The following is a 13,900-nucleotide window of genomic DNA, read 5'->3' on the forward strand; positions in this document are numbered from 1 at the left end:
CTTGGAAAACATACAGCACTGTAGAGAGTGAGTAAGTAGATAGGTAAATAATTAAGTGCGAACCAGTCCATATAGCAATTAAAAGACTACTCAATTTGGACACAATTTAAAAATTATGAGAATACAGCAAGGGAGGGTGGTTTTAATTCGATTGACATGGGAAATCATTTAAAAACTTTAAACATTTGTCCCCCACGTCTAGACTATAATATGTTATTGTTTGAATAGCAAGTCAACCAAACCGAAAGCAATGCAGCTCATAACAATGACACGGTAACATAATACTAAAACACACTGTTTTAGCGAGATCCTTTTTTTTCTGAACAGTTAGCTGATTAACTTGGAAGGTCAGTTATCTGTGATACAAAACTTGATGCAATGACTAACAACTTAGGTATCTTCTTTATGTCAACGGTTTGCTTGTAAATCTTCAGCGAGAACGAACGAAATGGAGTGGAAATCCTGAACATGCAAAAGGCAAACTAACCTGAAGCTTACTAAAACCAAGCAAATCAAACGTGCACTGCTGTTTAATCCGTGTCTTTTATAAAAGATCGCAATAATGCCTGGTCTGGAGAGACATTATTGGTTAAAAATAAAGAAGTTCTATCTCATTACTTCCTTCGTGTTTCATTGCTTCGTTATAGACTGACTGGGAAAAAAGTTAACAGAATTACCGCTTTAGCCTATAGCCTGAGACTCGTCGCATGCACTTCAGTCTCGTGCGAGAAGCGTCCTGACGGTGTTTTCCGAATATTTATCCGATTCATACTAACCTGAACACGACAAATTCAATATGAAGAAAGCAAGAAGGACACCACCAACCATATTCTTGTAGATATCATTCGGTTCATGAACTGTAGCCGCACTATTAAAAATTGAATCAGTTAAGCAATTTCCGCGTTTTGCAAACGGAAACACATTTATCTAAACTTTGACCTAAGTTGCGGAGTAAAGTGTCACACTGTCATTTGAGCATTACGAAAGCTGTCACATAAAAACGAAAATAATAAGGACTTGCATGCGGAAAAATGTTTCCAATTTGAAGGTAAAAATTCAAATGATTTTCGAGTAAAAATTGTTCGCCTGAACTCCTTTGGAGGATTATGTCATAATCTTCCTACTCGACTTTTGTTCAGACTTTCATCTAAATTCATTGTTTGGAAGGTTTTTTTGTATAGTCTCACTTTTTAATTTATTTTTAATTTATTTATTTATACAGGAAATCTGGTTTAGCATAGCTAGTTTAATCTTAGTAATTCTTTAACTTCAATTGATTTTGGGCAAACTGAGAAGATAGTTTCAGAGAAACCGGAAATCTAAGATGATGTATCCAATATGGCATTTAAGGGTTAGAGTTCCTCGTTCCCAGGGTTCTCTCTTCTCCCTCCCTCGAAATAGGATCGAGGGAGAAAGAGAGGGGATCCTGGGAACGAGGTTGTGTAAACATATGACATATGACCTTTACTTCATGCCCTATCTCGTTGAGGATGTAATGCAAAGTGCTATCTGTTTGTGATAAATTGTAACAGAAGAAAAACCCAAGAGGAGCTCCATTCATCCTCCCAGCCCCGATTGGTCCCGATTGGGATGTGAGTTTGTTTTATGAAGGCAGGGTCTCAGACTGCCAATGTTCCGGAATTATGCAACTCTTTATTTCCAGTACTTAAATTTGATGTGCAGGTTTGTTATTTTTGGAACTTTGTTCACAATTACCTAGATTTGACTATTTATACTGTTAGGCACTGCTGCCGGGGATATTCCATACACATTCATACAGGATCAAGTCCCCGTGGGAGATTCAATCCTTCACTGACTTTTCCGCATACCAATTTGTAAGGAAATGGTTCCCCTTTCACATATAGTAGATAAAAGAGTGTGACTCCATTTCTCCATTTCGCGTAAAAATTTCTGTCAGGAATTTTTGCCCAGTTGTTCCTACGTTATTAAGTTCATAATAAAATGCGAAATTATTAAATTTTCGAAGTATTTTGATTAAGGATAAGGCGTGCCTCTTTCCTTTTCTTTCAGTTTTGTACCGTCGACAGCCTCAGCTGATTCAGGATGTGACAGTTTCCTCCTTCCCGTCCAAAAATACATCAGCAAACAAAACAAAAGAAAGAACGACACGAATATAACAACAGCGAGATCGATAGTGATTACTATTTCGCTCAGCAGTAACCAGAAAAGCCGATTAAACTGGAGTAGAGTACCAAATTCTCCTTTAGCAAAGAGTAGCTTTTTCACCAACTAGAACTAAACCATGACTCGTGTATTTATAGTTCTCGGTTTTCTGACAAGTCTTTTGTTTTCAGATAATATTATGTCTGGTAACTGCGTCTTCGTTGCCTCGGAACACTCCTTTCATTTTAGTTTCCTATTGTTCTATATTTTTTTTTAGCTCTACTCGACCTAAATTTTAAAACCACAATTTGTCTACGGAGCTCCGTGTTTCCAGAAAACGTAAAGTGCTATTAATAGCAACAGACCCTACGCGACTCTATTTCAATATTGTATTCATCCGCGGTTATAGCGGATCATTCAATGAAGAAAGGCACGTAACTTAGATTAAGCAAAGTGAAAAATTATCAATTGTCTATCTGAGTTACTAAATAGACAAGACAAAGGTAGACTTCAATTTAGACAGGCTACAAGTACAGTTAAGAAGTATCAAATTTCTTTTAGCTTTTAATATTCAAGTCACGTAAATGCGGAAAAATCGTTCAGCCGGGCTGAATGTTGCTGAACGGAACTTTGTACTAGCGATGATTCGTTCTCCACTGTGTGCTTCCAAACTAGAATCTGGCCTAGCTTATTATCTCTTTCTTTGCACTGTACACACCAGTTTTAGAAATCAAACACAATTGACGTAAAGAAAAATTGTGTGAGAGTGTGATTGTGTGTGATTGAACTTAATTGAACCTTAATTGTCTGTTCCCAAATGTAGGTACAAGCTCAATCGCACTTGTTACTCTGTTATTTTAATGACATCAACACTTTCTTTTAATTACTGTGCCATCAAACCTAATATATATCAAAAGCTTGGTTTGGTTTGATTGCGCAAAATTTTTACTGAGGCTCTTATTTTGTTCAATTACCAAACCCAATCACACAGTTGACTGAATTTGATTGTGTTTGATTGAGTTGAATAATCGTGTTTATTATTACACAGTGACATTCTTTTTTTCCTGTTAAAAAAAGTTAATATTTCAGGTGATGCTGATTCTCACGGCGTATTACGTAAAAAAAGCAAATGCAACTTTAAAATGCAATGATTTTACAATAGCTACTAAAATGCATTGAAAGCATTGGCTAAATGCAGCTGACATTATATTAAATTGTATTCAAGTATAATGATGGGCAAAGACTATTAAAGGGAACCACCACTCTTACAACAAGTTGACGTTAAGTCGATGAGAAGTAGTATCTAAATTTTCAAAGCTGGGAAAGCATTAAAAATATTATCGCCAATTTTCACCTTTAAATTTCCAGCGCCCCGCCATTTTACTTTTATTCGTTTCGTATAGAATAATTTAGCAAACGTATGATGTCATGGAATCCAAAATGGCGGCGCGCAGAAAATTTAAAAACGAAAACAGGTGACAATAAAATTTAATTTTTAGAAGTTCTTAAACTAATCTTTAAAATTAAACAATAACCAATTTTTTAAAGGTGGACGTTCCCTTTATAACTATCTATGCATTCTTTCTTGGCTCCGTGTCTAAACAAACCTGGATTTCTGGCCTAATACATCTTCTAAGCAATTGAGGAAATCTTTAGCAAAGTGCTCTATCCACCACTTTAGTACATTAGTATAGAAAATGTAGAAAAATCCAGCGTTGAATATATACGTTCAAGATATCTGGTACATTGAAAATTATGTCGTAAAATTGCATCGTAGCAAAATCGATGCCAAGCTCCGCAAATGAGTCCCAGATGAACTCTGCATTTTAAACAACCAGGTCCTCAACGTTTGCGTACAACTTTGTGTCATACATGTTCATATTGATATACTTCTGCAAAGACAAAGAAAAAATTCTTGTTATCTCACAATCGTTCTCACTATCAGACTACAACTGTAAAATTGCTGAATGTGTTTGCGATTACAGAAAACGCACATGATATGATACACTAATAAAGCTTTTTAGGCGAAAACAATTATTCCATTCAATTATTCCTTAAGACCGGTTTTTTTAATATATATTTTGACAAACCCTTCTTCAGTTTTGTTACCTTATCATCTCAGTTCTTGATTTGTTTAAGTCAATAAGCAAATGATCAGAAATCAGGACATTATTCCCACATCATGTAACGTATTTTCTGCCGACTTACGGGTAAAGAAGACCTTTTTTGTTAAGGTTTATTCCATCTAAAATGTTACTTGCATCTAAAATGAAGGGTTAAGTAGACATCTTTCAAATGTTTATTTTCTTCAGCTAATACCTTATTTTCCTTATCCATTTTTTTCAGTTTGTTCCTCAAATCCACAAATGTTGGTCTTGCATCGGGTTCTTCCTCCCAGCACATCATCATGATTTTATATCTGTCAGGAAAAGCATATGCCTTAATACTTGAAACTGCCCAACGTTAAGGAAACTGTTTGGTTAATGTTAATAGTAATACGAAATGGTTGAATGGATGTAGAACTCTCAACTTGAAATCCTTACCGGCTGATCAAAACATTTATAGAGTTACTGTCGTAAAAGGTGTGAGATTACAAAAAGGTTACTTACATCTCTTGTTATTGTTTGGTTTTGGATCCCCCCTCCTCCAATATTCTTTTACTTTGAAAGCGGTCTTCTTTTGCAACAGATGAGATTAACATTTACTTATAACCTGTGTAATTTTGGTGTGCAAAATATGGCCTTTATACAACGTTGTTTATCCTGAGAATGCTTTAAAAATTAAATGCCTCGCCTTACTTGCTTAAAATGTTATTTAACAGTTATTCCAAAGGCGTGCGTTGAATATGAGATGATAGATAGCCAACGAGGCGCAAACCGCCGAGTTGGCTATAATCGTCTCATATCCAGCAAGCGCGAGTGGAATAATTGTTTTATTAAATATTACTAGATCTTGCCGATTTCGCTTTGTAAGAACAACCAGAAGACAATTCAATGGTCGCTGTTTCTCAGGCATAGTATAATGGCTCTTATACCATGGCCGTTGAGCCAATAAAATCCCTGGAATTGCATTTTACAATGATCCAGTTTTTAATAACGGTATCATCTTTAACATATAATGATAACTGTTAACAATTAATTGCGTTTAAAGTTACAATTCATCATCCAGGTGTTGTGGTTTAGGCATCCTGTATCCTTGCTGAAGTAAGCTTGCAATTTTCCTGCTATCCGTCCGTGGATACGGTGAACCACCTGGAAAACGAACATTTTCCAGCAAATCATCGACCATCATAATACATGGATGTAAGGTCGATTTCTGATTCAAAGGTGTATCGATTGTATGCTTGGATTCAAGTGGAATTGGATTAGATCCTGGCATGGCAAAGGTTACCTTAGCGCTTTTTCAGCGCAACCCAGCCATTTTCCTCCTTAATCGCTCGTTTCATTTTGACACTTTTTAAAGTTAAAACTCACTTAAAAATCTTCCGTTATTGACAGAATTGGTTACTTTCTAACGTCATGAAAAATCAAGAGATCGTAGATCCTATATACAAGATGGCGGATGCTCAGATAGTATGACGTAAGTTTTAAGCCAACAAATTTTAAGCTTCAATGTTATGGTTGCAATTGTGTAGGAGTTGTAGTTGCTTCATCGGTCTCACAGGGCCAAGAGACGAGGACTGGAGAAATAATGCAATAGAAATGTCCAGCTATGAAACGAATTCGACGAAAAAAAAAAGGAATTAAAGCAATGTTTCTTTAAACTTAAAATTACCGATTGTGAATATCTCGTAAAGGAGGACTCCATAGCTCCATCTGTAAAGAAAATAACATACGATATATTGGGTTATTTTATGGCGATTAGTGACTCTATATGAAGAGATTAGAATGACTGCTTACATCTACCCTCATATTGTACATACAGCCTTGTGCACTCTCACAGATGAAGAAGATGAGTGAATGAGTAGTATTGCACATGGGAGGGCAGAATTAAAAATGACGGCTGAGGTCAGCCCAATAATCGAAAATTCGTAGCATGGAACGACTAAGATTAAGTACATTGCTACCCACGCTATTTAATATGGTGCTAAACTTTTCTAAAACCATATGCCAAACAGAGCCATCAGAGGAAATTTGTGGCCGTGTCTTGTATGGGGCACATAGCGGAAGTAAAAGGATGAATTGGGCATCGACTTTCACGCATCAGAAAGATCACAAATTCTTTTCTACTGGCTAAATATTAGTTACATGGATGTGTTTGTTGGATATATAAAGACAAACTTACATGTCGCTCTTAGTGGTGTACTTTCCATATAACAGCGCCTCATACGCAGTCCACTTAACGGGCAAACGACCCTAGTATTTGATAACAAAGAAAATATATCGACCTAGCCTCAAAGTAACGTTTTTCTGGATTAAATTCACTTGCTAATAGAAGTGACTCTATCCTAAAACTAAGTACCTCATACTCTTTTACTAGTTTATGAATTCATAACCTAAAATTGTAGTTAGGGTTGTGTTCAGAGGAGTGTCGAGAGTTAACGTGTTTGACTTCTGTTTGCTTTCTACGCTCTTTTATGGTTGGCAAACCTCAAGCCACTTTTTAACCAATGGGTAGCAAAATCAGAACCGATCGTGACCTGATAACACGCGTTTTCGCGCGCTTGGCACATATTACATACATTTGCCCCGAGTCCTGATTGGTTCGTTTTACTGTGTGCGTCTGTTGTGATTGGCCAGAGTAATTACTATGGTTTTGTTGTTACGACACTCAAATGAAAACCGCTCTAATGTCGTCAGAAAAACTCGTTGGATGATCCAAGGCTGATTGCAAGATAATAATCCTCCTTATCTATTTACGTGGTTTTTAAATACCTTTGTCTTTCTTTCATAGATGCTTTCTTGTTGCACATCTCTGGCCATTCCAAAGTCTGTCACTTTACACGTTTCTCGTTCCCCAATTAGCACATTACGAGCAGCAAGGTCTCGGTGAATGATCTGCAACAAAATGCGAATAGCTTTAGGATTTCATTATGAGGTAGAAAATTGTCGTTATTTTCCTAAGCGGAGGAGCAATAAGACTATAGTCACTGGTGTTCTGCGTCATATACGTGTGCGGGAAATAGCATAATTATTCTTAAGCTTCACAAATTTAAGTTTCTCAAGAATTTTAAATACGTTCTTGTTTACAGCCCCTGAACACGGTGTATATGACATCCCAAACTAAAACCGACAGCATCAAAAACAGCAAAATTGGGGGAGAGAGGAGGGAAGCACGTGTCGGTGAAACTGTAACGTCACCCCGAGGGATGCACTCTATCTTTTAACCCATGGGTCTCAGCCAATGGGCGTCTGGTAAGTTTTGCAATAAATGGAACGTAAAATTCCTTAAGGTCCTTCCACTTACAGATCTTGATGAGAGGTAACTCATCCCATCAGCAACCTGCCAAGCAAACGTAATCAGCTGCTGTGACGTCAGGCTAGTTTGTGGTTTGATATCCGGGTCTTTGTAGTAAGTGTCGTTCAATCCGCGGCTCTTCCTCAGGTAACCCAGTAGATCTCCATACGGGACATACTCGATCAACACCAACAATGGCTCTGAGGAAAATTAAAGACACATTTTCTTTTTGTCAAAATTTGGTAAAACCTAGAGATTCTCCATAGAGAAATACGTAATAATTTTCTGAATGATTGTTGCGCATGCAGTTTTCCGTACAGCCCTTGAATGATTATTCCGTGTAAATTAAGGTTTTTAAACAACTTTTCCTCGGTCACAACATATGACGAAAGAGGAGAAAAGTAGGCAACTTTTTCTTTGTATACAGGTCACGTTTGACCAATAAAAATTGTATAACATCAAAGCCAAAATGATGATGAAACCTAATAATAAACTTTATATTTTAGTTAAAACCTTACCAGATTCAGTAACGCAACCCAATAGCTTGATAACGTGCGGATGAGGTTTAAGTGTCTTCATCACTTCAAGCTCTGATAACAAGTCTTTCTTGTCTGACTCGGGGGCTTCAGCTACAAAATGCGCGAAGAAAGATTTCACTTCCCTTAGCAAAGCAGAAGGGTATTCAAAGTTTACAATTTTTATATATCATTTTTGCTTGTGTGCTACATACATTATAGACAGAGTGGCTACAGGCTACATTCAAAGTACGATACACGTGTTTCATAACCCGTATAACTAGCAAATATGGGTAGAGATTGGGAAAATGTGATGAAAATGTTTCAATCATGACATTTTTAATTGTGTTTATTATCCTTAAGAAAAACGTAGAGAATTCTTAGAACTCGAAACATGGAAAGAAAGGTAGTTAGTTTCTCAATACAATAAAATAGAGTTAGTCGGTACCTTTCAACATTTTCACGGCCACCAGCGTTTCCTCGGGCATTCCTCGGAGACCAACGGCTGTTCCCTTGGCAACCTGGCCAAAAGCACCTTTACCAATTACTTTTTCAATTTTGATGTGTTGTCTAGAAATCTCCCAAGAAAGTGTCGATGGATGTAAAGGTGCGTATTGGCTAATTTGTGGAGTATTTGTCTGTGAGGCTTCTGGAATGTCATGTGATCGACGCGCGTCGTCTAGGTCCATGTATTGTCCTCGAGAAGAACCTTGACACTCTTGCTGCCTTGTTTCTTTTAGATTTGGTTCGAGTTTCGCCATTTGTACTGTAGTCTAAAGAGCGAAAGCAAAAGAGGAAAACTAAACGTTTGAGGTTGCTACGGAAAAATTACCAAGGAAAAAAATAACCTTGCCCTGTTTTTTACAGGAAGACAGACAGAAAGAGGACTGAGGAAGCTGTTTTTTGTTGCTTTTCTCAAAACATTACATAACTTTGAGTTGACACCGTTAATGTAATCGATCGAAAAAGAGAAACTTTCACTTTGGGTATGTAGTCCTGTAAATTTAAATTAAGTGCAATTCATTGATTCTTACTTGTGATAATATTTGCCAACACAGGTAAAGAATTAGTTAATTTGGGTTAAGGTATTTAATATAAAACCGTTTGGAAAGTTGTAGTTTTATGTATGTACGTACGTAACTTTTCTTACCATCAGAAACTATTTATACCTTGAGAAATATGTGTTTTATCAGACAGTGATCGTGATACAGGCTTTCTCGGAAAAAACAATCCAAGTTTTCCCAACAGGTGTTGAACCTAAGCCCGTCCGTCTTCTATTCTGGATACATTACCACTGCGCTAGAGGAGACTCGTGGGATCTAAGTCATTTTACTAGGTTCATTCAAAAAACGTTTTGCATACTGCTAGACAAAGGGGGATATTACTATCTTCCCGATTGCACCGCGTAGCAACTATATTATCAAACGGCTGGCCCCACGTGAATTTCATTTTTCAATGGACGCCATCGAGATAGTAACGCGGCAACTCGAGGTTTTCGAGAAATCGAGTGTTATTTACTTGAATTGCGTGGATTTAGCCGTCGATATCAGGCAGTCTTCGGAAATGCTGCATTTATAGAGTATAAGATGCTTCTCGGGCACGTGAACTTTCCAGATGAGTTGAACACGCCGCAAACAGTGAGTCAGTGACAGTTTAAAAACGCTAGATCGACCGCTTGAAGCACGTTTCGTGTTTTTCTCGGCGATCTCTTCAGATGTTGACTTGAGGGTAATGGCTCCTACAATAAAACGAAATACATGAAGCGAAAACATGTAAAGAAAATCTCGAATACTAGGAGCTTGGAACATGAGTCCACAGCAATAAATACAGGTCGAATTATGACACAAATCGCGCCAAAAATCCCTCACATTCAACTTCAAAATTTTTGTTGAAAACGTGGAGTCAATAGGAGTCGATCAGTTCCCAGTGAAACTTTGAAATATAAAAGCTAATCTTTGAATATTATAATCCTATTGACTCGTCGTTTAAGTTCCGAAATAACGCATTCAAAATAGGTCATGCATATTCAATAACAACAGTCATGGTTGACAAGCCACGAACAATACGCAAAGTATTGCTGTTTTGAAGAATATCTCTTTCTGAAAAATATTCCTTTCCCTTATTTGAATGTAAATGAAATAAATAAAGATAAATTACTCACCATGGATCATTTGTGATACGAAGAAATCCAGCTCAAACTTGGCCTCAAACACGTGCATTCCTCTCACTGACCGGAAGCCATTTCACCGAAATTGGCGCAAGGTTCGATGGGAAGATAGTAATATCCTCCTTTCTGCTAGACACAAGAGGCACAATCGCAATGGAAGAAATTTTGATCGCATATTCCTAGGCATGGCGATTAAATTATAAAAATGCATCTCATTAGTAAGTGACGCAGGCACACTAGGAAAAATGGATATATCAAAAAGATATGATACTACATGCCTTTTCATCAGACGACTCTTGATATGCCCTAAAATTAATACAAACGATAGTAAAGTAAGAGTGTGATGGACATCTTGAACAGTTGGTAAAAGATCATGTAGAACCCAGCAGATAGTGCTACTCAGAAAAATACAATGCAACGAAATTCAGAAAAGAAAAAGCAAGCATTTTAAAGTCTCCTCCTTCAAATGAGACTTGTAGGTTTGAGAGTAAGTCCGAAGATGTGTCCTTTGAGTTCCACAAAGGGAAATGATGGCGACAAATGACGCGCAAATTATGTCACGATATGCCAAACCCCAAAACCTCAGAAAACCACCAAAACTGACCAAAATGTAATAAAACTGAAAAGGAAATCTTAGGAATGATATAAGATCATGAAATTAACTGTAAGAAAGTTAACTTTTGCAAATAAACAAGAGAAAATATAACTATTTCTTTAAAACCTGCCTGTCGAATGTAGGTTTTCATGGTAACATTTAATTCACTAGACCCTTACCTACCATATCAATTTTTTGTGAAAAAGTCAGGAAGTTTCGTGTTGTTCTCGGAAATATTACAAATTTAAGATTATAAACTTTAAAAAGTCGCTGTGGGACGAATCCGCCCATCCCCCAGTCGAGATAGGGTTAAGTCATCTGGAAACGATTTCATTAAAGCGTATATTTTCAGCAACATTTTGATAAAGAATTTCATTTTAATATTTCTTTCTCGGTTTTGATTACTTTTGAGTCAATATTTGAAATAATGGTTTAGGCTGTTTTCAGAAATCTAGCGATCCAAGATGGCGGTTCCAAGATTACGATGGTATAGGGTAAGGTTCATTTCATATAATTAACATGAAGCGTTCTTTGAGAGCTTACCTTTCCTTTATTCTTGCCACTAGAAAACAATCAATGTGAAAGATATGTAAATAAACGGAATTCAAGTTTTTCTCTATTAATACACATCAACTGATGTCGTTTTCTCATTCTCGTTCATTGTTACTTTGAAAATTGAATTTATCATAGGACTCCGGTGTAAAAAAGTGGTCTCGCCGTTTTAAATTTATCAGTGGTATAAAGTTTGAGAAAATAAGAAAAGCAGTCTCCTTGTATTGGTACAAATTCAAAAAAGGTTATTAAAAGGAATTGCATGTCACCTCTTCTGTGTAGCCAAACGACGTAGATGAGAAGGACAATGATGACTGCCACAAGTATGACGACCACAGCTATAAATATGGTGTAGCTACAGGAACATCCATTGCATACCTGAACTGTAATGGAGAAAATAGTACCACACTGTAGAGTAACAAGCTAATATGTTCACAAGCTTACTTATTGTGTTCCCTTGATTGAATTTTTGTATACACAATAATTGGCACTCTCTTGCTGAAAGTTGAAAAAAAAAATGTTATTAGTTTCACACTTTTCTAGATATTAGACTTGAACCTGAGAGCACTTGATGATCCTCTTCACTGTTGGCCTAATTTTGTTTTTGTCTCAGTGTTTGAGGGACAGAGCATCTGTGCTTTCGACAGTTAAAGTACTTAACCAATGAAGGAATTTTGTTAAGAATTGCATTAGGAATACAACAAATTTTTAAGGCCAATTGAGCACTTGAAAAATCTCTGAATTAAGACATCTTCAGGAAAGGAAAATCGGTCACTTCACTAATACATCTCTTATTACCTGGTGTCGATCTTGTTGTTGTGGGAGTATTTTTGAAGCCATATTCCTCTGTTGCAACTATAGATGAACCATTTACTTTGAAGGCTCCAAGATTTCCGTTTTCTGCAGCTGTTTTCAACATTGACATCACGTGTTCTTCAGTGGCGGGTTGTTTGAACCTCAGAACGAAAGAAACGATTACGCTGCCCGGCCTAGAATTGGAAAAGAGAACATTTTTGGTATTCTATTTAATCTAATGAAGCACAGTGGAAAACTGATCAACGGAATTTTTCTTAGAATGTTTTACTTACCTAAATCCTTCAACATCTGCGTTTTCAAAATTGCTGTCACTCTGAAATACTGCTTTCACCTGAAAAATACCGGACACTGAAAAACTGTATAAGGACTGTCAGTATTATCTGAACGAAGATATAGGTAACTGCTAATCTTGTACCCAGATCTCCCACGGTCTGAGATTAGGGTACGAGATTAGGTAACTGCTTGCGATTGAAGTGTGATGAAGGTTATAGTTAAAAAGATTTTGAATCTGTAACTTGACTTAATCACGTCAACGACAGCAACAGAAATTAGTACGTCTGTTTAGGATAGTTAACATGCATATTTTCTTTTAATAATAATAAAAAAAAAAGTTGGTGAAGACAGCTGAGCGAAGTAGTGTCCACTAATCGGTCATTTTGCCCGGTTCTCAGCAAAACAAGATGCCCGGCTAATAGCATTAACACGGAATGCTTAAGAGCGGCTGCCTGTAAGAATCGAGAACTGCATTTCAGCCACCACTTGGTCGAATTTCTGATATTTCGCCTGAAAATACCCTTGGATTAACTATTTTCGAAAATCATATTTTAAAGTTCCAAGGTATTTTATTTTTTGAGAAAATTGCGAGAGTTTGAAATGCGGCCTAGGTGCGGTCACGGGCCGATGAAAACCGCGAAAATTTAGGTCAAAGGACGAAGCCCCGTTCACGGTGTAAAATAACCCAATGAACTTGAAACTTTACACAAACCTAGACCAACCATCTCACAAGAAAATTAATACAATAAACATTCCAAACTCGCTGGCTGCTTTCTAAAGCATGCAGATTTGTATACGCTACTCAAAATGGCCTCGAAACTAATGCCTCTTTTTATTAAAATAAAAGTGTTTCTGGTATGTCATTTTCTCTAAATTAAATCTCATATCTCGAACGACGAAGAAAAGAACTTTATTCGCTCCAAGTTTCAAGCTCTGATTCAAACTCTTTTCCACGCAAGGAAGATCGAATATGCGTGCGATACTTGCGGCTCGCAATTCACGTCACGAATTGAGATCAGAACCGATTCGCAAACACTTGACATCTGGAGCCCGTGAATGTTTCCAAACATCACATATTGGGCCCTAAAACTAATCAGACTGACTGAAGACAGCCATTCAATGTTTTTCGATCCAAGATTTCTTTCCTATTCTGCTCTAAAGTAATATAGTTATTCCGGTCAATTACCCTACGAAACATGTGCAACAAATTTGCATACCATTTCGATGTCGCGGGAAAAAGTAGTGCAAATCAAACTTTACAGCACTTTTGTCTTCTTAAATGAAGCAGTCGATCAGTAAAAGGGAGAAAAACGTGTGACTTTGTTCCTGCCGTGTTATTTTGAGTCTTCGTTTTTAGCAGCGACGGCTTAAATCAATAAGCCAGTGTGACACTGAACAACTGTCACTTTATTCAGTTCGCTGATGTGGGTAACGCGCACGTGATCCTGGCCAGGCACTTGC

At 37.1% G+C, this 13,900-nt stretch overlaps 2 protein-coding genes across 11 annotated transcripts in view; one reads left to right on the forward strand and one right to left on the reverse strand.

Annotated features, from left to right (window-relative positions):
• The window catches only part of LOC146454065 (tyrosine kinase receptor Cad96Ca-like), a 77,507-nt gene that overhangs the window by 54,515 nt on the left and 9,092 nt on the right, over positions 1-13,900 (reverse strand). Inside the window, exons 6-19 of one of the 10 annotated variants that reach the window (XM_085095832.1) lie at positions 12,439-12,497; positions 12,149-12,339; positions 11,620-11,733; positions 11,342-11,360; positions 10,482-10,509; positions 8,485-8,809; positions 8,040-8,150; positions 7,531-7,721; positions 6,999-7,121; positions 6,409-6,479; positions 5,899-5,939; positions 5,279-5,375; positions 4,444-4,543; positions 2,965-4,016 (exon numbers count right to left, since the gene is read on the reverse strand). The exons of 3 other annotated variants lie outside the window; for them this stretch is intronic. In XM_085095832.1, the coding sequence (XP_084951958.1) occupies positions 3,951-4,016; positions 4,444-4,543; positions 5,279-5,375; positions 5,899-5,939; positions 6,409-6,479; positions 6,999-7,121; positions 7,531-7,721; positions 8,040-8,150; positions 8,485-8,809; positions 10,482-10,509; positions 11,342-11,360; positions 11,620-11,733; positions 12,149-12,339; positions 12,439-12,497 (1,536 nt within the window). In that variant the 3' untranslated portion in view covers positions 2,965-3,950. Of the gene's footprint in view, positions 1-2,964; positions 4,017-4,443; positions 4,544-5,278; positions 5,376-5,898; positions 5,940-6,408; positions 6,480-6,998; positions 7,122-7,530; positions 7,722-8,039; positions 8,151-8,484; positions 8,810-9,186; positions 9,395-10,474; positions 10,510-11,341; positions 11,361-11,619; positions 11,734-12,148; positions 12,340-12,438; positions 12,498-13,900 lie in introns of those variants that run through there. 6 more of the 10 variants (XM_085095831.1, XR_014859329.1, XM_085095837.1 and 3 more) reach the window with 6 other exon arrangements.
• LOC146454067 (uncharacterized) overlaps positions 1-13,900 on the forward strand; it is a 186,370-nt gene that overhangs the window by 20,502 nt on the left and 151,968 nt on the right. The window lies entirely within an intron of this gene.

This window comes from Pavona decussata, unplaced genomic scaffold (genome assembly GCF_977016875.1).
Source record: "Pavona decussata unplaced genomic scaffold, jaPavDecu1.1 SCAFFOLD_315, whole genome shotgun sequence".
In the NCBI taxonomy this organism is placed as follows: Eukaryota; Metazoa; Cnidaria; class Anthozoa; order Scleractinia; family Agariciidae; genus Pavona; species Pavona decussata.